This window comes from Eulemur rufifrons, chromosome 5 (assembly GCF_041146395.1).
Source record: "Eulemur rufifrons isolate Redbay chromosome 5, OSU_ERuf_1, whole genome shotgun sequence".
Classification (NCBI taxonomy): domain Eukaryota; kingdom Metazoa; phylum Chordata; class Mammalia; order Primates; family Lemuridae; genus Eulemur; species Eulemur rufifrons.
Genome location: NC_090987.1, coordinates 37,330,084 through 37,354,676, shown reverse-complemented (window position 1 = coordinate 37,354,676; position 24,593 = coordinate 37,330,084). Strand labels below are relative to the sequence as shown.

At 38.1% G+C, this 24,593-nt stretch overlaps 1 protein-coding gene across 1 annotated transcript in view; it reads right to left on the bottom strand.

Annotated features, from left to right (window-relative positions):
- CHST9 (carbohydrate sulfotransferase 9) overlaps positions 1 to 24,593 on the bottom strand; it is a 201,690-nt gene that overhangs the window by 119,755 nt on the left and 57,342 nt on the right. The window contains exon 2 of the mRNA XM_069468155.1: positions 2,564 to 2,602. Coding sequence (XP_069324256.1) covers positions 2,564 to 2,602 — 39 coding nt within the window. The remainder of the gene's footprint in view (positions 1 to 2,563; positions 2,603 to 24,593) is intronic.

Genomic DNA, 24,593 nt, shown 5'->3' with positions numbered 1-24,593 from the left:
TCCACAGTCATAGCCCCATCAGCTAGATGCTCTACTGAGAAACTCAGTCCAAACTAAATTAGCTTAAGCTTTGGATCATGATTTACTCAGTTATGTAATGAAATGTGAACTGTTTAAGTTTTTTTCTTGTGTTGATCCATACACACATAGTGGAGTCATTTAGATTAAGTAATAATGGTAAGTAGAACCATAGACACAAAATAAGAAAGAACCGTAGCAATGATTTAACCAAAATCTTCATGAATCTCCTGCCAATATTCCTTAAGGGGATGCTCCACCCTTGTACATCTTTACTGACATAATCACATACTTTCTGGTCCTGGACAGTTTTCCGTGTCAGGAACTTATTGTCTATCCCAAAACTTACCTCTGTGTCACTTTTATCTTAGTGCAAGATTCTTTAAACAAAGAATTACCAACTTTAACCAACCAAAAAATGAGGGTCATGGTGGATGCTTGTTTTAATGGAGGATATTTCTGTCTATGATGTATTTTTTTCTGAATTCTTTGGTTTCTCACAATTTGTGCAATAGGATAGGGTAGATTGAAAGGGTCTAGGACCTGATACTGTTCTTCCTCAGCTGAGAGATGGACCCAGCTGTAAAAGGGAGGGTGTGGAGCATATAGCGATTGAGCAGGCAGGACATAGAATCTGAGGAAACTGAACAACAAAGGAGACAAAGAAGTCCAGGCAGGAAGTCTGAAACAGGGATGCACGGAATGTTCTTTTTGGTATCCTGGATATATGCTTTATCTAACTATGTGTACATCACAGACTCACTTTATGACTATAATGGTAAACATTATGTTCCAATCTTGAAAATTCAGGCTATTTTTACAAATATAAATTTCTGGAGGGCATGATTTATGTCCTTTGAGATGATTAGGAGCCCCCCAACTTCCCCCAATAACTTGGGCTCTAGCTATTAATTACCCTTGATTTCACTTTTGTTGAAATTGGGCACGTTGACAAGCCAGGAATCCGAAGAGGCAAATCAGCTCCATTAGTGAAGGGAGCTTCGTCATAACCCTCGTGACTAGTGTCCCCTGCCAAAGATGCTGTTGCCTTAAAAAGATTTTCCAATTGTTGAAAAATGTTTTATTAGGCAAGTAACTGAACACAGGGCTAAAGTGACTGGTGCTTTGTTTTGAAAAGAAAGGTTAGGATGGTGGGGTGCTACAAAGTTCAGAGAGAGAAGGAGTCTGAGTTCTTGTCCCGCCTCTGTCTCTAACCTTGGCTATCACCTTGGTCACGCAGAATTTTAGAAGTCACGAAGATGGTGGGAACTTAAAGAGGCTACAGTTTAACAATTTGGCCAATTTAGCTTTCTTCCAAACTATAAAGTTTCTTTAACTGAGAAGCCAGTGCCTATAGCATCACAGCAGTAGCAGTTTAGAAACAGTACAAATAATTTCCTCCCAAAGAACAGTAACGGAGGTAATTACATATGGGAGGAGACTGGATACTTTCTTGCCTTCACATTTGTGTGTGTGTGTGCATGCACGTGTGTTCATGTGTATATGTGTGTGTGTGTTCATGATAAGACTTTAAAAGATCCACAAAGAATGAAAATAATAAGAGTTAACAGTTGCTCATTTGTCTGAGATGAATGCTAAAGTTAGGAAGGAGAAAAGATACAGGAGCTAATGTTGTTTACATATTTTTAGATTAAGATAATTTTTGTCTTCTATTGACTACACTGACTAGAAACACACATAATACCTTGTTACAAGACAAAAATGAATCTGAATGAAGCTAGTGTTTGGGAGTAATGTGCCTTCACAGTGGCAGCTCTCATGTACCACAGGAAGAGTGGGTTGGTGGGGACTTGGGAAGGGTGGTGGACATGGGGATATATACCAAATTAGAATTCTCTGTGATTATTGGTAATTTCTAGGCATTGTGAGCTGGAAGATTGGCCCTATGAAAAGATTTACTTGGTAAATGAAAATTTATCATATCTCACAACTCTAAGCCAAAAGCCAAGTAATGAAAATGTAAAAACTTATTCTTGTGTTCATTAGCAAATATTACCCCCTCCTATGTGCAATGGTGCTCTGCCAAAGCATCATTTCTGGATCCATACAGAATTTAGAAATGGAAACATTCTTAAAATTCCTCTAAAATGTAAAGAATCTTCTCAGTTAAATAGTTAACACTGCCCTGAAAAAACATCCATTACATAAATGGTTTTAAGAAAAATAATTGAGATTCATAAACATTTGGAGAAACAAACTGGTTGTCAACTATTACAATGTCTGTATTTTAAAATTGGTGTAGTAATATTTACCTTTTAACAGATAATCATGAAAAAATTAAACAACATTCCATCTCACTTTCTTTTGAAAAGAAGGCTAGAGTGAAAAGAGCATAATTAATTGATGTGAAAATGAAAAAGCTAAATGTATTAATTTATTTTAATCAATTTAATATCAATCAATTCAAGGATTATAAACTATTACTTTGGATGTGAATTTTTGGATAATACATTACAGGTAGATTGTTTTAAAGGTGGAAATAAAAGCAGGAAATAAAGCTAAAACCAGGTAGACAAAATCTTACCTGAAGTTGCTTTTTGTTCTCTTCTCTTCTCCAGTCTCCCTGAAATGAGAAGTGGCAGATAAGTTGCAGCATCGGGCCACAGAAATTTGATGTAAATAAGATGAAAGTCCAGTTTATGGTGATTTCCAAACATAGTCACTACTCCAGCCCTGGCCAATATACTTGTGGAGATGATTGGGCACGGTTGACAGGCATGACAAATGCTCTCAAACCAATTTATGCAAGTCAAAAATAAATACATATGCATTCAATATGCTGTCGAGTTTTTAAAGTCTCATTAGTAAGAGTCATTTGCTTAACAATCAACCTACAAAGTGCAAATCCCCATATATAGCACTATGGGGAAAACAGCTAAATAAAATAAGACCACGTCCTCTTACAACCTACTTGAGAAGATAGAAAGGACAGACAGTATAACGTGAAATGACACGTGCCTCAAAAGGTGCAGGATGTTTAAAGATATGAGAGGATGAAGCAGATATTTTAAGAAAGGAGGGGGTGCTCATGAAGTTATGGAGAAAGTGGCATTTGATTTGGACCTTGAGATATAAATGGGATTTGAGAAACTTGAAATACAGAAAGGACTGGCTCTTGGCAAAGGGAACAGGATGGGCTAAGTGGACCGGGGATTTGAGCATGAAGAGTCACATTTAGTGCTCGTTCAAGGAACTTGAACACCATCAGCAGTGTGTAGGAAGAAGATTGTCCTGGTGGGTAGGCACAAGGTAAAGAAAGGATGGACTGGGTCGTGACCATGAGGATGGGGAGGAGGGAAGCAGTGGATGCAAGAGACAGTGGGGAGGCAGAAATAATAGGGCCCAGAGGTTACAAAATGGGAGCTGCAAGGGAGGAGGAGAGGTCGAGATGAATGGCTACCTAGGTGACTTTGGGCAGAGTGATGCCATTCGGGGAAACAGTAACATGTGACAGGCCCGGGCAGGAATGACGAGTTCAGTGCTAGATTTACTGAATCTGAAGTGCTGCTCTCGGCACCTGGTGCCTGCAAGAGGCCACAGTTGCAATTACAGATGCAGGAAATGCCCGTCTTGAGGAGATGGCAGAAGCTGAGGACGTGAATGGAGACTACAGGCAGACAGCACAGGGAACTGGGCTGGGGACAATAACCAAGGAGGCCAAACAACAGCTGTTGTTTTGTGATGTCGGCCTGTGAGAAGGCAGAAGCAACTGAGATCCAGGGAGATCTACAGAGTGCAGAGTTGTGTACCACAAATATAGTTTTAGAAATATGGGGGGTTTTCAACAGCACGTTGTGCTGCTGCTGAGTTCACGCAATTGTTGCTAGAATGTGAGAGAGTAGTTTTAGTGGAGAGTGACAGAGGACACAAGAGAGACTGTGAAAGCCTGAAAGCAAGTGGGTGATGAAGATGATGAGGTTGAGGATATGGCTTCTCATTCATCAAATCTGGCAGCCTCCAAATGAGTGAGACGGGGCAACACTTAAGCAGAGGCAGACTCAAGGTTTCTGCTGAGCTGTGGACAGGTGAGCATGCTTACCGACTTAGGTAAGAAACTGCGCACCTAAGCCACAGGGTGTGTAAGCACCACTGTGGACCCGAGAGCCTTGGTTTGGGATGAGTCGGTGAGGACCATCCTTGCAGCCCTCACTTTCTCGTCTATCAGTGTTCCACGGCTGGAGTAGTTACTGAGAAGTTAGGTAGCACATGGAAGCTACATGTCAACTTTATCCAAGTTTTTCTACCAGCCCTTCGTGTCTTTTAAAATCCTAAAATATAAGGTGGAAAATGTACAATCTTTTCTCACGAAGTTGGCAAAGGTGTAAAATTCAGTTAACTGGCGCCTTGATTAATGACACATTCTATAATCATTTGGGTGATTTCCAGAGGATTTGTTTGATGCAATTTAGTTCAATGATTCAAGCAGATAAATGACACGAATAGTCCATTTAAAGGCCTCATTCATTACCAAGTATGATAGAGTACTTTCCCATTTAAGTTTTCTACTAGGCAAGCCACTGTTTACTATTTGCTTTTATACTTATAAATACTAGAGGCCTCAAACATTTTCATGACTTTTAAAAAAATGGAATTCAAGCCCTGATTTATAAAATGTTTAAAGAAAAACTTCTCTTTGGAGAGTCTTTGACTTGTATTAGAATGAGTCATAAATCCTAAAAGTTGAAAGTGAATGAATTTGAGATAAATATTAATAATATGGTGTGGTAATCAAGGTGTTTCCAATGACTCTCCTCTCCCCTTCCCCTAATATTCCTGTCTTTGCACAGTCCCCTCCCCACTGAATTAGAGTGACTTGTGTAACCAGTAGGATTTTGCAGAAATGATGGAGTGTGACTCCTGAGGTTGAGCTTTAAAAAAGTTGTGGCTTCTATCCTGCTTTCTTTTGGACCACTCCTTCTAGGGAAAGCTAGGTAATATAATATGAGTGCACTCAAGCAGCCCTATATGAAAAGGCCCATGCAGTATGGAAATTAGGCTCCTGTCAATAGCCAATGAGGAACAAAGGCCTCTTGCCAAGAGCCAGTAGCACCTTGCCAGGCATAGGAGCATCCCATTCATCAGCCCCAGTCAAGCCTTCAGATGACTGCAGCTCTGGCCAACATCTCGACCCTAACTTCATAGAAGACTCAGACCTAGACCCATCCAGTTGGCCACTCCAGAGTCCCCCACAGAAACAGTGTGAGATGATAAAAGTTTATTGTTGTATTAAGGTGCTAGATTTAGAGAAAATTATTTTACATATTATAAAAGTCTGTGATAATTTATTATTTACTCAATATAATATACCGACAGTAATGCTAATTGCAGGGAAATCAATCAGTCTCCCTAAGTTTATCATCTGTAAAGTAAGGATCAGAACCTGCTTCTCTGGAATGCTGTGAGGAGTAAATAATTCTATGTGGAGGGCCAGCAAGAAAAGGATAAAAGCCATATGAAATATTGGGGTCCAGTGTTTCAGAAGGGATGCTGGAAGGCACAGCTGATAATGTTTTTCCACCAAGACCTCAAACAATTCTCAGCCCCTGTGTTATAGGAAAGGGCTTTGTAAAGTACAGAGTGTGATACAAATGTTATTTGTAAGTTTTATTATAAGTTAGTGCTGTTATAGCAATCTACTTAGATTTATATACTTATATATACACTAAACTTCAAATTAAAAAATTAAAATTAGATAAATAAGACAATATTATATTGATCAAGGGGGCACAGAGATAGCACTACTTAAATGGAAACCACCAGCCGGGTTTCTTTTTTAGTCTCTTTATCTTGCTCTGTATGAAGTATCTTATCTCCAATTCTCTCAATGTTCACCTTCATAGAAAGAGATAATTCTGAGACTACATCCCAAGCTCCAAAATCTACCTAGATTTTAAACCTCCCGAAAATCTCTACCTGTATCGTCTACTGCACTTCAACACATATCCTTAACCTCAATCATGATACTCCCCTACAAAACTGCTCATCCTTGGTGCTGTCTGCGTAGGCACCCAAACACGAAACCTAAGAACCACTGGCTTCTCCCTTCCACGCAGCCTCCGCATCTAATCTGTCCCTCGGTCTGTTACATTCTCCCCCTATAAGGCCTTTCAGATCTACCTTCTTTTTTTTTTTCTTTTTTTTTTATTAATATCTTTTTTTTTATTTAATTTTACAGAATCAAAGAGTCTAACAGTATATCTTGTTAGATACAGTATGTCCTCATAATGTATACATTATTTCTTGTACAATGATATGAAATAATATGGGAAATATTCATGATAAATTATTAAGTGAACAGTGCAAGTTAAAAACAATAGTTTCATATTTTTTTCCCCACCCCCCCTTTCCTGAGTCAGCACCTTCAAGCAGATCTACCTTCTTCTTTCTCACTGTCATCACTCTTGTTCAAGAACTTGATATCTGTTCTTGGGTTATCTATTTTCTATAGACTCCTAACTGGTTTCATTGGTTTTTCTCTCCTTGCAATCCAGTCTGTCCTAAATATTAAAATTCACATTCCTTAATACAAAATTTGTGACCCTGAATGATTTGGCCACAACCTACTGTCTGCTGCCATGACTCAAGCACTGCAGAGAATACTTACTCAGTATGCCAGGAATTACACCTCCCACCCCAAGTCCCCATGCACATGGATTCCGCTTCCTAGAATGTCCTGCCATTGTGGTTCCTGTGTGTCAAAACCCTGTTCATCTTTTAGAGCTCAGCTGGATGCCCTCTCTGAAGCCTTTTCCTTTGGGCCAGCTCCCCAAACTCCCCCTGCCCTGCAGAATTAAGCACCCTTCTTCTGTGCTCCTGTAGCCCTTTGTTTATGCCTTCACCATAACACTAACTCCCGTGCTTGGTTCATAATTAGTTGTGGGTTTGTTTCCCTAATGGGGCTGTAGCCTCCTTAAGAATAAGCGGTGAGTCCTAATCTTTCTGTCTCCTGATGCCTAGCACTGTGCTTTGAATACAAATGCTCCAACTTATCCTAAAATGCTAGAGAACACAGCCAGGTGCGGTGGCTCACGCCTGTAAGCCTAGCACTTTGGGAGGCCAAGACAGGAAGATTGCTTGAGACCAGGAGTTCGAGACCAGCCTCACCCTGTCTCTAAAAAAATAAAAAAATTAGCCAGGCATGGTGGTGCACACCTGTAGTCCCAGCTACTCAGGAGGCTGAGGCAGGAGGACCCCTTGAGCCCCAGGAGTTTGAGGTTGCAGTGAGCTGTGATGATGCCACTGCACTCTAGCCAGGGCAACAGAGTAAGACTCTGTCTCAAAAAAAAAAAAAAAAATGCTAGAGAACATGAAGTAAATTTTAGGTCTGCTAAAATTCAGTGAAAGTGCAACCAAGAATAGAGCTTTTAGCAGATATGTATATTACAACTGACAACCTAGAAAACTATTATATTAGAAAAGTGGGTGTGGCCGGGCGCGGTGGCTCACGCCTGTAATCCTAGCACTCTGGGAGGCCGAGGTGGGCGGATCGTTTGAGCTCAGGAGTTCGAGACCAGCCTGAGCAAGAGCGAGACCCCATCTCTACTAAAAATAGAAAGAAATTATATGGACAGCTAAAAATATACATAGAAAAAATTAGCCGGGCATGGTGGTGCATGCCTGTAGTCCCAGCTACTCGGGAGGCTGAGACAGGAGGATCGCTTGAGCCCAGGAGTTTGAGGTTGCTGTGAGCTAGGCTGACGCCACGGCACTCACTCTAGCCTGGGCAACAGAGTGAGACTCTGTCTCAAAAAAAAAAAAAAAAAAAAAAAAGAAAAGTGGGTGATAATATAAAAGAAAGGCTTTCAGAATAATGAAGACTTTCTGCCCTAGCTATGCTTTATTTTATCACAGATTGTAGTTTAAAAACAAAACATTAAAGTATGGTTTGCATCTTATTCCTGTTTAAACCAGGATGAAGCACCCCACCTGGGAAGAATAAAAATGGATGATAATCTCATAAAAATTGAATTTGCAGGGTAAAGCTTCTTTTCTTATATGAAAAAATGTATTTAATTGAACACTAAAATTCCACATCTCATGAGTATTTATTGTGTAAACTGGGTCTTGATATTTTTAAAAGCTATTTTAGGCTATAGGTTGTTGATATTGTTCCATGGAGAAACATTAAATATATGTCAATTTATAGTACATTTCACTACTTCAGTATGGAAGTAGTCTCCGAATCATGGAGATTGTTTCTAATCTTTTCAAACCACAGGCATGTAAATGGCAATTTGATGATGTCTCACCAATAATGAGTGGGAGCATTTGTATCATTATGTAACTCAATATCTCATGTCGATTCTAAGGAAAAGGAAATTATATATGTGTGTGTGTACATGTGCACACTATATATACATGTGTGTATATATACACACATATAGGTACTGCATTTTCATGCTCAGATACAGTCTCCCATCCCTAAAATGTATTCTCTCTTCTACCTGCTTCCATCTTCGTATAATAAAATCCGTCATAGAATCTTAACAAGCCTGCCCCACCGCACTACCAATTTCTCACTAGCCAATTCTGAGTTTGCGTTCACTTTCAGGCATTTTATCTGCCCTGCTCTGAGAGGTATTATTAATCACATCCTGTTGCTAGGATACCTGAGAATGTTCATTTATGTCTAATGTTTCTTTGGCAAAATGCACTATGAAGAAGGCATAGAATCATGACAAGGAAAATTACTGTGCACATGCTACTTATTAAAAAAAGGGAAGGAATAACATAATCACCAGATAATATAATACTAACTCCCATAAATTGTTGAATGTCATTTTTGTTTCACCTGGATTTTAATGGAAAAACACTGGCAATATTTTTGGATAATGAGAATGTGTAGTACTTCTAGACTCCTGAGTTAACTAGAAAAAGTGGAAGGAGGTAGGGTTTAAATTCTGTTTATTTTATAGGGACTTAGAGACGAAGGGGCTTTAAGATTTACTTCCTTTCAATGCCTCCTTTGCAGAGCAGGTAACTAGGTGGTAGAGTTAGCTGATTTGCAGAGCCAGACCTAAAACCTAGGTCACCACTATTGCCATGTTCAGCTATTTTAATGCAAGATTTACGAGAAGAGTGGCCTTTGGAATTTGCATTTTATAAGAATAAATAATGCCTTTATCAATATTTTAAAATAATTTCAAAATTATTGCTGTCCTGGGTGTTAGTATAATATATGAAAGATTACTGCTTATCAGTTGTAATTAGCGCGACTATGAAGACATAAAATCTTGCACTTAAATGCAAGATTTTCTTAGTCAATGTTTTAGTACAGGAAATAGCAGGATATAGGAAAAGGAACATGAATTTCAGAGTTGGATGGACTGACTTTTCATCTTAACCATGGGTACGAAGCTATGTAAACCTGGGGACGAAGCACAGATTACCTTCTCATTGCATTTCCTTTTTGTTCTCTTCTCTCCCTCCTGTGTGTGTGTGAGCATGAACACAAGACTTGTTTGGAGTATCCATAAGCCATAGATAACCAGTTCCTAGGTTTTGAGAGTTGCCTGAACAAATTATTTTGTTAAAAACATTTCTGCAGACTATTGTTTTACTAACTACTTATTGTTTATCAACTTATTTGTTTGAATGAAACAAATGTTTGTTTTAACTTCTAAATATCTAATCATAATGTTCTAGGAGTAGAATGCTATAAAAAGGCCTTCAGACTTTGAATTTTTTTTAGTAGTTTAATATTTATTTACTACCTGCTATGAGTTGGGCGCTCTAATGAGATTTAAATATTATTTAATTTAATCTTCACAGAAACTCCATGGCATAGATAATAATTACTTTTATTTTCCAGTGGTTAAAGCAGGCTCAGAATTTTTTTGTAAGAGGCACAAGATTCCAATTAGTGAATGGCAGGATTGGCAATATTAACCCCGAGATTTTTACCTTTACTAAGCTTATTGGCTATCGTGATTAAGGGCAATTTTGTGGAGTGGTGAAAAGCTTAGGTTTGTGTCTCTGCCACTTAATCACTATGTGATGTGAGCACATCATTCAATCTGAGTCGAATTGCGTTTTCTGGAAATGGGGGTAATACAAGTACCTACTTCACAGGGTCATTGTGAAGGTTAAATAAAATGATTCATTTAATAATAATACCTACATGTTTTGAGGGCATGATACAATAATATTTATAATGCTCTCACCTTGGTGCCTGGGACACAGAAAATAGGATATTGCCAGGTGCTTCTGTTTATGAATATTCCATAACAGGTGTTCCCTAGTAACATATAATAATTCTTTACATCCTCAAGGCCAATGGCTTCATCTATTACGAATATTATCAAGTTGGGCCTTTGAGAGTTTCTTGATAACTTTATCATCACTTATCTCTCTTGCTTTCCCTTTATTTCCAAGGGAGAAGAGGTTTTCCATTTTAGTGAATTCCTTTTCTCTCCCCTTCATGCCCTAACTCTTTCCAAATATAAGCTGATTTGATGAAATACAAATTTACACATCACAATTCTCCCTAATTATGACCTAAGATCACACGATTTAGGATCCAGGGTTTATGGTTCGAGTCACTGTGCACATTTGAGAGTGGCTAGCAGCTGCGGACTGTCAGTAGTTTGATATGGTCTAAATAGAAAGGGAGAGTTGCGCCAGAAGTCAGAAGAGCTCCTCCCTGCCAGAGCTTATTTTTTACAAGAAATGGTAGGACCTTGAACAAGAGACTTGGCTTTTCCCAGATTCAATGATCTCTTTATTTGGGTAACTAAATACTGTCTTTTAATAATTCCAAAGAGACCGTGCAAACAGGCATATGAGAGAATTTTGAATACTGTGTCTTAAGGGGAAGAACAGAGGTGGTTAACTAGGACCAATTTAAAAGCCAATCTACCTAAAGGGGTCCACATAAAACTGTGGAAACATCATCGGATCTCTTTGGTGGATGGTATGAAAGGATGAGGGGTTTATTTTGTAATTTAGGCCAGAATTCATGCTGATGTTGAAACACCACTGGCCTCAGCAGACACTCGAGGATGAGCCTCTGTCTGGTTGTGGATTCTCACTACCCTCCTGCAAGTCTAGATAAACTCCACTTGCTCCTCTGACTGTTTCTGTTTGGTTAGTTGCTGTGCTGCTAGGATGCTTAAGCAGCGAGAGCCATTATGAGCACACTGAGTGCTGTGAGCTCCAGCCAGTGTGGACTGAGATATAAAAACTGGCCCTTCAGAAACATATCGATACAGATAGATCTGGGCCTCTGCGGTTGACCATCTGCCTTGGCAGAGCTGAGTGTCCATCTGTACTCTCCAGCCCTGGGGTCTGCCATCCGGCATAGAAATGTAGATGTCGAAAGCCTGAGAAGAACTGAACGTTCAAAGATTTTCAGGGGGTTGACCCCTCTGCAAAGAAATAGTAAAATCAGTATGAGAAACAACAGCATTAGCTTGTCTTGGAAATTCTCAAGTACGGAATTTCACCTGACAAGCACATAATTAATGTGACAAACAACAGTCCCTTTCAGATTCCCAACATGGGCCTGGGTAAATTAAACCTTAGAGTAAACCTTTTGATATTCAGGATCTCATTCTGAGGCAGTCATTTCCTGGCAGCGAAGATGTTTGGAAGACCTTTAGATGTTGAAGTCAGATTGGCAATAGTAAATACTCAGTTATTGCCAGGTTTTAAACAGCTCTGCAAAATGGGAATGCTAGTTTTAATTGCGTAAGCTTTAGCTACTGACTAAAGCTCAGGCGTGTGCATTTGTACTTTCCTTTGTGCATTAAACATGTTTCTAGTAAGTTATATGTGAATAATCACTTTTAAATGACATTACATTCTAGATGTCTTTGGAATATAAAAACATTGTCATGAATTATTTTGTTAAAAAAGTAATCTTTTCATAACATATTTACTCCTGTGCTAGAATAAAAATGACCATACATTAAGAATTAGAATTTAATTCTCTTCCCCTTGAATCTATACAGGCCTAATAATTTGCTTAATCAATAGAATACAGTAGAAATTTCGCCAATTTCTAGGATTGGCCCTTGAGAATCAGGCAGCTTCTGTCTCTTAAGTCTATGAAAACTTGCTCTGAGAGAAGCCAGCCACAATGTAAGGAGTGAGACTACTCTGAGACCTCCATGCTATAAGGAAGCTCAAGCTACGACACATGGAGACCCATAGAAAGAGAGCTGCCTGAATAGTACATGGCCAGCCCCCAACTGTTCCAACCATCACAACTTGCATCCCAATTCCAGAATCTGTAAATCAAGAAACTACCTTAGAGGTGGATTCTCCAACTCCAGCCACCTCAGCAAATGCCATGTGGATTAGAGGCAAACTGCCCAGATGACCTTTTCCACAATCCCTAAGCCACAAGACTGCAAGCAAAATAATTGTTTCAATGTCATATATTGGTCATACATTTTTACACAGCCATAGTCAAAACAACCTCTTTTTTTCATAATGATATTTATTGATGCACAACATATATTAATATTTTTTCCCTTAAAGCAGAGCTCACCTAGATTCCTTTTTCCCTAAGATGGTTTGTTCAACTATACCCATAGATATGTTCTGTTATTCAGTATTTTAGCATCTAACCTTAGTCCTTTTCATGAAAAAGAATAAAACCTATTAATACTAGGAAGGCAGTTAAATCACAATCTCTGTGGATTAACCCATATTTTGTTTTACTAGAGTATTACAATGTTACCCTGTGTCCAGATTATTGACCAATAGCAATGTTAGTGATCCAGCACATCAGAATTTATAAACCATCAACTGGGGTACCCATTTGAAACAACATATAAATATACATCTGTGCTTCAAAAACTTTACCATTTATGGTTAGAATCATATAGAAACTCTCTGAATTGAAACACTCAAAAGATTCAATAACAACTTTTGCTAAATAATTTAAAATAATCTTATTTTCCCTACATAACCAAAACGTGTGTACACCGGTAATATTCTGAAAAAAAAAATCAATTAGCAGAATCTATATTAAATTAAGAGCTTTAATATTATTTAGGATTAATTTTCTGCACGAAGGCAACAAGGGGAAACATTTCATTAGTAAAGGTAATGATATGAGTCCAATCAGACTCTATGCTTGTGAAGTCTGAATTTGTTCACTTTAAATTGCAATTCATTTGGTTAACGAACACACAGTCCTGCCCAGCTTTTCATCTGGAAGAAACAAGGACATTTTGATGCTTTTTCCTTCTTGCTCTTAATCATCACCTCATTAGCTTGTGGAGAAAGCTGGTGGAGGCCAGAGGTGAGCTTAATTTTATTCTTTGAGATGTCAGCACAGTTTTTATTCGTGCTAGCCCCAAGATTTTCCTTTTTTATCTTAAAAATATCCCTGTCACACTCATCTTTTCCTTCACATTGACCCACATCAAAGGTTTGGGCCTTAGACATTCAGGGAAGCTCATATTTCATGAACTGAAGGAAGAAAATAAGGCCAGTGCGCTTAGATCAGTGGATATTGACTTACTGCTTTGAGGCGTTGCAGTGTACTTTGTAATCTTGTAAAAACCATCCTCCATAAACCTGGTTGACTCTTTAAGTTTACTAGAAAAATTGTTAATTTTTTAGTGCATTTTATTTGTATTAATAAAATAGGCTCATCAACACTTGGACACTTAGGAGAAAACAGAAAGAACAAACATTGCTGAGCGTCTATTACATGAGAGACAGAGCGAGGCGCTTCATGTCTGCAAAGCTATTGTAAAGAGTAAACAAGAAATTCAGTCAAGGCTTCAGGGAGGGGCCCTACAGAAGAGTCTATAGACGGGTTCAACTGATGCTGCTTCCAGTGGAGGCTGGAAGTGGGCTTTAACCTAATAATAGAGACACAGAGTGAGAGGCACTCCAGGAAGGAAGCGAAATAAATAGTGTCGCAATGCCTAAGGCAACAAGCTATTGTCTGGAAAAATCTTTTATTGATGTTCAGTAGGAGGTGCTGATATCAGAAAAATCAAGCCAGGCCTTGACAGAGTGCCACCCAGGCCAGAAGAACAGGAAGCAGAGTACCCCGAAGCACGTGGATGCAGGTGAGCACCAGGAAGGCCAGTGGGAACATCAAAAAGAGTGCCCACTGTGGGAAGCTTAGATTGACACAAGACTAAGAAATTGGCACTCTCAGGGAAGGGCAGTGACCTTCTAGCTTTATCAACTGTGACAGACATACCTGAGTGCCTACCCACAGTCATTTCTCCTGTCCTTCTATGTGAGTCCCCAACCCTCTTCTCATGCAACAGGCATAAAACAGGTAAACTAATCATCATGGTCCCATTGCCTTGCTTTAGGTGGTCATTTAACATTTCTGGGCAATGACACGTGAGATGAATTCTGTTGAGGAACTTCATTAAAAGGTTTTCCTTGGCAATAAAAAGAGACAGATGGGAGAAACCATCTCCTTTTCTTTCTGTGGATGTTGTCACATCTGGGAACAATGCCTGGGACATGAGGACAAAACCAAATCACCCCAAGGATGAAGTGACCGAGCCTCCCTGAATTAATGTACCATAGGACCACCCTACCTCAGGATTTCTTGTGATAAGTTATTTAACCTTTTTCTGTTCAAGTTTTTAATTACTTGCAGCTGATAGCATACATAGGCCAACTACAAAATAATAGTATTCTATGCCAAATACACTAGCAATAAAACCTGAGGGAAAGAGCATTGCCTTTAAGATAGTTCCAGGAATTGTAGGGGTGAGACTATTCCCTACCCAGGGACTGCACTTTAGAGGCTCTTCTCTTGCTCTTTTCTACACATATCATCCCAACAGAGGGTAGAGAGGGCCTTGGTGTTTGCCTATGGAGTCCATGCCCTCCCTAGACCATACCCAGAGTACCTGGGATGCCGGAATTCTCTGGCCTAACTCTGTCCAGGTTAGATTTCCACAGGATGGGGACCAGATCGCATCACTGGTGTATAGTCCCTGAGGCCTGAGGGGTGTTCAAAGGATTCCTGGGGCTTGGATGTGTGTGTAGATGGTCCCAATGCATGTCCACGAGGCTTCTCACCGTGCTGGAGAGATTGTTGAGAGTAGAAAGAAAAGGGGCCCTATACTGGTTCTCTTGCCCCAGGCCCCACAATTTTAGGGGCAAGTATGTCGTGATGCAAACACCAAGAGTAGCTCCTGGAAGGATGTGCAGAAGTGATTAGCACGTAGACGCTGTCTTGCTGAATGCTCACATCAGGGCAAGGAAGGGAGAAGTATTTTGTCCACAGTTTGTAAATGAAGAAAGGGAGGCTCAGAGAGGTGAACTTGCCCGAGATTCCCCAGTAAGTGTTAGATCATGGATTTGAATCCAGGACTTTCAGAAGTCACACTCTTTTCCACATAAGTTCCCTCAGATTTTTGTGGCCCTGGCCTACTTTCTGTACAAAACTGAGATGCAGTTTGATTTAAATTATCCATTTTATTTGAATAGTCTCTAGTTTGCTATCTTAAAAACACCTAAGGTGGTAAAATACAAACAAATTAAATACAATCAAATTTCTTTATAAATGAATCATTGTCAAATTTATTATATATTTTAAAAAATTTAACAAATTCCTTTTAAAAAGTCCCATATCAATATAAAGTAAGTAAAGTAGGACATAGCCTTTTCTCCTAGCCTGATATTACAGGATCTAGATGATCCACTGTCGTGTGTATAAAATGTTCTCTGAAGTTCTGTGGAAATGGGTCAATTCTATTCTTTTTCCTTTGTTGTGCAAAATATGTAGGTTTTTTTCCCCTGAAATTATCTGAACTAGCTGCTTGCATAGCCCCAATCTGTCAGTTAGATTTTGAACTCTTCAATTCACTATTTGCTATAGATTTTTTTAAAAGTTATGAGGTTATTTGCATATTATGTTTGTCTTTTTTTTTTTAATTGAGGTTTTATTCCCCAGTTGAACCAATTATATTGAAATCTGGGTAAGGGGGGTGGAGTGGGAGGCCAGGGGGGCTGTGGACTTTTGTAATGTTGCTTTCTGTCTTTGCTGGGGTAGCTCTAGAAGGAGGAGAAGCCTCCTTTCCAAATGTGCCTATGAGATTTCTCCCAGAACCCTGAATATCTATGGGCTATAGTTTGACAAATTTTTTAAAACTCTGTTGTGACACTGCTAAATATTTTGGAAAAAATCAGGTCTGGGTATTAATAGGCAGCCTGATCTCAGTTCTTGACAAGCTAGTTGGAAACCCTGGGAAAAGTGATAATAGACAGATATAGAAAAGAGTCATTTCAAAGGGTGATGAAAAATGTTACAAAAATCAGATCCGAGGTTTGTAATACCTAAGCCTCACAGTGAAAAAACAAATCAGGTTGTGAGCTCTGCCAAAATTTTCCTGGAGCCAGCATCATGGGGCCCAGGTTGCTGTCTCTGGCTTCCAACAATATCCACCCATGCAGACGTCACCATGATTAATCCAGGCAAAGCACTCTGTTCTGGGTGATTCAGAGCAGTGGCATTTTTGTACTAAGAAGTATCAACACTATTTGGGCTTTTAATCAAAATGGCAAGGCCAGCTTCAACTCAAGATAGTTCAACATCTAGATTTTGTTCTAGGCATTTACATGGTGCCCCCATGGATGGGTGAACTATTCATCTAAGGAAATGTGGTGGGTGCATATTATTTTTTCCATTTTAAAATATTTGACAGAATTCTATAAGACGTCATAAACATTTGAAAGAAGCAGAGGCTCCTTCTGTTAAGCTGCTCATGCTTCTAGTGATGATATGCACTTCTGTTCTCTAGCTAGTCCCTGGAGACTTTTCACTTAATCCCATATTCAATAGAACACTGCTTGGGGTGAGGCTGGCACTCCTTGGTACACGCTTCACCCTACAATGCACACACAATTTGAAATAGATTGCCAGTCGCTCAGGGCAGGAGGGGAAGATGCCAGACCTGCTGGGCTATTTGTCATCTCAAACATTTCAAGCATCACATGCCACCTCTTTAGCAGGGCACACAAGGATATGAGTCCCCTGGCAAGATGTTTAGTTTTGGTGCATACAAATAAGGTCTCTAATGTATAAACTTGAGGGAACAGAAAGAACAGTTGCTGCCTGAAGCTTTTCTTCCTGTGTGTAAGTGACAGAAAACTCTTCCACCAACATCTTAATATTTCATCTTTAAGATTGGATAATGTCATGTAATGGAATTAAAATACATACATATTAAGGAGGTTTGCTGGGGAAAGGACAGCTCACAGCCAGCTACATTTAGTCTGACTTTGGAATGCTTTCAAAGAGCGTTTGGGGTCTTTTTTTCTCCAATTCTCGAAAGCCAAAAATTTTAGACCTTATTTTTGAATCTTTCATAACCGCTGTGTATAAATAGATATGTATTAAAAACACTAATGTAACAGGAAGGTTTGCTATCGAAATGAAACAAATGGTACTCACTTTTTGCCTTCTGGGGATGGCACAATGCCATCTCTAGGGAAAATACTTCTTTAGGAAAATTCTCTGATGCCTTAAAAATCCATTTTGGTTATGAAAGTGAGATTCCTGGGATAGTCTAGTTGGGAGAGTATGGAGAAAAGGAAAGATGGATTTTCTGTATAATGAAATGAGAAGACTTGCAGAGTTGTCCATTTGTGGGTTTTTTTGTTTTTGATTTTTTGTGAGATAAGGTTTAGTGACCCTGAGAAATCGTAAAGAAAGAAATGGTCTGAAAAGAGAGAGGCCCTCCAGTGACTGTAAGAATATGGTGATAAGTCAGAACCTAAAAAAGGATATGCTCAATAAGAAGAAATTCCCTTTTTAGGAAATGGACTGCAAATACTTGAAAGCACAATAACTATAATACTTTCAATGTTAACTTATTTCCAATTCTGTGTTATGTTGAACCTCATTCTATGAACTGCTCCCCGCCAATCAACACAAGTCAGTTAAGCATTATGGTGCTGTGTGAGGGTGGTGAAAGGTTATTTTGAGCTGATATATGTCATAGAGTGTTTTCCTCTAGGAAGTAAAACATGGAGTTGGATCAAGAATTTGGCATAAACAGAAAATGGAACAGTTGATGTCCAGAAGAACTTACAAACCCCATTGAGCTGCGGGGCATGTAGAGGATACTGGACTATACAGAGGGTGGGGGAATAATCATTTTATTTGAATATTAAAAGATTGGGTGACTTGAGAAGGGTGGTAGACTTTTGGATCCAGGCAACAGAATCAAAAAGAAAGGAGCATGCTATAACAAGCCTTTACTCATTTGCATATATTAAGTATTAATTGCTAGGAGTTAAGGTAAGATGGGAGGGCCTGCATTTGGATTCTCACGTTTCCACTTACAGTTCTGTGCTCTTGGCCACTTACTCTCCTCTCTGAATGTCCATTATCTCATGTTCAAGATGGAAGCTATAATACTAAACTATTAGGGTTACAAAAAATAAAAGAAATGCTGCATATCATACTCTTAATAAAGGGTGAATCTAAATTCTCAACTTTCAAGCCACAGTAAAATAAAGATCAATATGATTCTTATACCTGTCAGGATGATATTCACCCCCAAATGCCTAAATCATTCACATATCTCCTACATTCATTATTTAATGAAGTGTCTTAACTAGCTGGTGATCTTTTACCTGCAAAGACAACCTGGTTGTCTTTTTTATTAAGAATACTTCACTATATATTCTACATTATTTTAATTTCTTACATGTGTTCATTTGGTTATTAAAATATAATTAAAGTCATTTCTAAAAAGATTAAATAAGTCTCATCAAACTTTGGTAAATATCATGACTTCTAGGAAATCAAGATGTTCCGTAAATATCTTTGGGTCTTGTTAATGATTATTTTTAAAAAGGCCTTACATTTCTGTAGTGATTTCTGTTTCATGTGTATGATCTCATTTAGTCTTGAATGCTCTGATCTTTTTTATTAAGGTAGAATTACATACATTCAAAATGTTAAATTTCAGTAGTATGACACAATTTTCTAATTGCTTTCTTGAAAGTAAAATGGTGCCATTTATTATTGCAGCACAAGTCAGTATTTTCATATTTAAACCAAAAAGTTTCAGATTCATATACTCACCTACAAGAATGTCTCTAGTTGGTTATTTGGCCAGTAGGCTGTACTGGCACTTTACCACAACAGACTTTTTTTTTGAAATCCATTCAGTTCAATTTTGTTTAGAAGATTAAGCATCACTTTGGAGAGGAAAACACCTAGATCAAAACTGACACTGCATTAAATTTACAGGACGATGCTTTCTGGTTTGGTAGTTATGCTTTAATAATATTTTGTGGCAGTAACAACATACTGCTGACATTTTCTTCCTCTTTAGAAAAATAAAAACAAAGAAAGAAAAAGAAAGAAAAGTGAATGAAAATAAAAGGCTTTCCCGTAACAGGGTCAAGGAATTTAACTACCAACTCAATTCTGTCAATTTCAATGGAGGGATAGTACCCAAGATGTTTCTTTTTCATTTATGTATTTTTATAAAGAAATGGATTTTTTTTGAGTAGGATTTATAGTCCTGCTCCCCTTCCCCATTTTTTCTATAGGTCCTATTCACCCTTTTGACAAGGAGGACTTTCAAAAGGAGTAGTTGCTGTGAGTTTTAGAATGTTAAACCTCATGTTCTCAGATTGGCAGGCCATCTGATTTTTCTGGGTGTGCCTATCCAGTTTAGTTTGTTAAGCCCCTCTGCCCTCCCAATCCTTTCAGTACAGCAGCACTAGGGCATGGTCTGGGGGAAAGGGTGCCAAAACTCAAAGCAGATTTTTTTTATAATCTGTGAAAAAACAAATTATAATGATTGCATATGATATTACTCAGGGGACTCTCTTTGAACGATCCATTTTTCTCTCTCCCATGCACAGCGGACTCTCATGAATGTTCCCTTCCTCAACTTTCATTTCCTGCATCTCTCTCTCCTGACCCTAATCATGCCCCTACAAGCGAAAATCAGGTGCTTATTTTCCTTTTCTCCTTATATCAATAGGAGCCCATGTACAATACAAATTTTCAAGAGGAAATTATTCCGGAGAAAAAAATGGGGAATACTGAGACAAAGAGATCATTTTTTGATGAAGTTTAATTCTAGTCATTTACTCCTAAAAATGGTTCTTGGCCATTGAACATGCCAATGACACTCTAGAAAACATTACTTTCTCTTATCCAAAGTGAAAAAAAACATTTAAAACTTGGTCTAAAGGTATTCTGCTTTTCTTTTTTTTTAATCCAAAAATACATACTATATACATAAATTAGTGTCATTTCACCACCATTCCATAACTTCAAACTTTCTCTCATCATAACTCAACATTCTTGTTCTCTTGCCTTTCTGTTTAACTTTTTGATAAAATCATGTTCTGGGATCAGTTCAACTTTTTACCTTTTCATTTGACTGTTGAGTGAAGAAGTAATAAAATACCAATTGCATATATTTCCCAAATAAGATCCATACTTTTGTAAACATACAACCAAAATATTCATGGTGTCCAACCCTAAATAGGCTCTCAGGGTACACAAAACACAATTTCTCCATGTTTTCTAGCTAGTTCTCTTTCTTATCCTCCATTACAGGAATTGCATACCTTCCTTCTCTGCAGACTTCCTGTTCCACCAACTACCTGGCACAGCACACGACCCTTTTCTTACTTCAGAGATGAAAATGGACACCATTAAATGGGCTTCTCAGGAGGGAGGGGCAAGATGGCTGACTGGAGACATCACTTGCAAGACCGTCCCAGAGGGAAGGCAGGATTTCAGATAAAGGGGAGGGGAGAGGAGATGCATTCAGTCTCAACTCACTGTAACTGTTTTCTCTGCCCACTACTCAAATGAGTCTCTTGTCTAGATCATCAACAACCTCCTTTTGCACAAATCCAGTGGAAAGACTTTCAGTCTTTGTTTTATTTTATCTCTGACATTTATACCATCTCTGACATCTCTAATGCTTATCATTGATGTCTACTTTGTTTCCTTTTGCTCACAGGATACCACTGTCTTTTGGTTTTCCTTTTAATGTCTCTGAAAAATCCTTCTCAGTCTTCCCTCATGCTCATCCTTCAAATGTTGGATCCTTTAGGGTTCTTACCTAGGGCCTCTTTTATGATTTTAAATTATCTCCCTGGACAACTACATCCATTCCCTTATTTTTATAAATCTTCTAAATGCCATTGGCTCTTACACATGTATCTCTAGCAAAACAGGCAGATCTAATTATCTGCTGAACATCTCCATATATATGTTCTAAAATAAATAAACTTCAACATACTCCTATTGTGTTCCTTGTCTCAGCAAATGGTAACAGTATTCACCCAGTTGTCTGAGCCAAAAAGACGGGAATTATGCTTGGTCTCAATGTTCCAGGAGGATGTCTGTGGAGTAACTCTCAGTCTTTGTATGCTCGAAAATGTATTTATTTTTTCCTGACTCTAAAGTGAAAGGTTAGCTATGTACAGAATTCCAGATTGACAACTATTTATTCGTAACACTTTGAAGATATTAATTCATTGTCTTTTAACAGATGTTGCTGCTAAAAATGTGTACCATAAGTTTAAATAATATTCTTTTCTCTCTGGGAGTGTTTAAGTCTTTGTTTTTGACATTCTACGGGTGTAGTATGCTATATCTATGTGTGAAGTTGTTTTTTTTTTTTGTTTGTTTTGTTTTGTTTTTTTTTTTGAGACAGAGTCTCACTCTGTTGGCCAGGTTAGTGTTGCGTCAGCTTAGCTCACAGCAACCTCAAACTCCTGGGCTCAAGCAATCCTTCTGCCTCAGCCTCCTGAGTAGCTGGGACTACAGCCATGTGCCACCATGCCCGGCTAATTTTTTCTATATCTTTTCAGTTGTCCAGCTAATTTCTTTCTATTTTTAGTAGAGACGGGTCTCGCTCTTGCTCAGGCTGGTCTCGAACTCCTGACCTTGAGCGATCCTCCCAACTTGGCCTCCCAGAGTGCTAGGATTATAGGCGTGAGCCACCGTGCCCAGCCTATGTGTGAAATTTTATGTCTGTCATGCTTGGGATTTGATGTATTTATCTTCTCAGAATCTTTAATTCTGTAAAATGCATAATAATTATTGCTTGGACTATTTCTTTGTTTTCTCCTTCTCTCACTTCTGTTACACACATGTCAGACTCCCTTGTTTTTCTCTTTTAATTTAACTGATAAGTATTTTTTATTTCTTAATTTTCTCTATTTCCTCAAATCTGCCTTTCAAATTAGTCATTGTGAAAACTGTGATGGTCTTCTGTCCATTCCATTTATTAAATTTCATTTTAATAGCTACCTTTTTAGTTCTACAATTATATCTGGTTTTTACTTATATTATATGTTCTTTTTTCATACTACCCTTATATTTTTCTTTATAGTTTTTAACCCTTCATTTATTTCCTTGAACATTTAAGATGCACTTTAGGACTTTTCATTTTTGAGTTCTTGATTGTTTGTGGTTCTTGTAGTAAAAACTCTCTTCTGGGTTATTTGTGCTGAGCTCCCTTCAGACAATTCACATCATTATATGATTTTAAATCTTTAAACATAAGCTTAACCTTTGATGAGAATAACTCTTTGTGGACTTTCCATATGTCTTTGGCTGTGAAAATATTTCTACAGGGTGTTTTGTGTTTACCTCTGATGATATCCAGGTCTTTCATCAATTTTGGACCACTTTCCATTTTAATTTATTAAACTGTACCACTACGTAGTTGAATTTCATTCCATATTCTTGTATGTATGGGACCTATGGCCTGATTTCTCTTCAAATGTGATATCAAGAACCACATCAGCTTTAGTTCCTGCTCACATTTCTTACCTTGAATTCCTATTTTATTCTAGCACATGGAGATTTTCTATTGTTTTATATTGAGATTGAAAGCTTTTGTTGTGTTTTGTTTGGCATATTATGCATATGGAATTGGGGACGAAAATTCTTTCATATCGGTTCAGGTTGACAAATTGTACTGGAAATTCTTATTTACTTTTCTTTACTTATTTTTCTCCTCCAGTAGATTGTAAGCTCTTGATATCGGGAATAGCCTAAATGTAAAGTAGTGTAGAGGATAAATAAATATTTGTGGAATGGATAAATAAATGAATATGAATATATTAATTTATGGAACTGGTACTTTTACTTATTGCTAATTTTTTTGGCCAGTAGTTTTCTCATCATCCTATAAGTGAGGGCTGTTTATGCTCTCTAATGTACCTTACAGTTCCCTAATATGTCTTTACAATTCTAAAAAGCAATGATCCCACATGTGACATAGCTTCCTATCTCCCTCTCTCTGGTTTAAGATGTCTGTGAGACAACTGCAGGCATTTCTAAGAATTTCTTTTATAGTCATCATCATGGAAAAATGAGAAAATATATGACTTTTAAAAACTAGAATAATAGAAAATTTTTCCAAAAAACCAATCTTCTTCCTGCACTCATATTAAATACAAAATCAACACTCCTTCTTCATGAGCATAAAGTCTTGATAGATTGTAGATGTCAACCATTATACAGACAGCATAATAAATCTGCTGTAAGCTATTGAACACATTCTATAACATCTGTTGAAACATAGGTGCTATGTGCACCATAACTCCACTTTCCAAATTTCTACTATATTAATTCATTGTGAATTTTTTGAGTAGCACTGTCTTATATTGCTACAAAATGAAGACTAAGTAGATACATGAAAACCAATTTGCTGGCTACCTAAATTTAAGTGAGAACCACGAGACACGAATTGCAACCAAATGAATACTGTTCTAATTTGAATATTAGTAAGCCAGGCAGCAGTGTACTAGTTCCTATTTGAGCTAGAAAGAGGCCCAAAATGGATTAAGAAAAAAATGAATTAAATAAGGCTTGAGAACACAGGTTAACATTTTAGCAACAATGCCTTTAACATGTTAACATCATTTCAAAAACAATTATTTCCTAGGAAGATAATTTTTATCTAAAGCCATGTGTCTGTTTGACACATAAAGAGTTAATTCCAGAAAAGATTAGAATAATGTATACTCAAGAATAAATCAAATAATGATAGTTGTCTTAAATTGTACTTAGAACTCTCTTATAGCTACTAGTTGCCCTAAGTTTGACAATTAACACTGATCTTAGTAAATTTATTTCTAAAAAGCATACAATATAATGCACTGGACTCTTGGGTCAGCATCAGGGTTTCACACTTAATGTGTTGGTGTTGCTGTTATTTATTTATTTATTTATTTTGAGGCAGGATCTTGCTCTGTCACTCAGTCTAGAGTGCAATGGCATCATCATAGCTCACCACAACCTCAAACTCCTGGGCTCAAGTGATCCTCCTGCCTCAGCCTCCTGAGTAGGTAGGACTATAGGTATGCAGCACCACACCTGGATAATTTTTTTGTGTGTGAAAGGGTCTCACTATGTTGCCTAGGTTGGTCTTGAACTCTTGGCTTCATGCTAGCATCTTGCCTCAGGCTTCCAAAGTGCCGGGATTACAGGCATGAGCCATCATGCCCAGCCCTCTGTTGCTGTCTTAAAATTTTTAACATTTGAACAAAGGGCTCCCCTTTTTTTTTTTTTTTTTTTTTTGAGATTGAGTCTCACTCTGTCACTCCAGGTAGAGTCT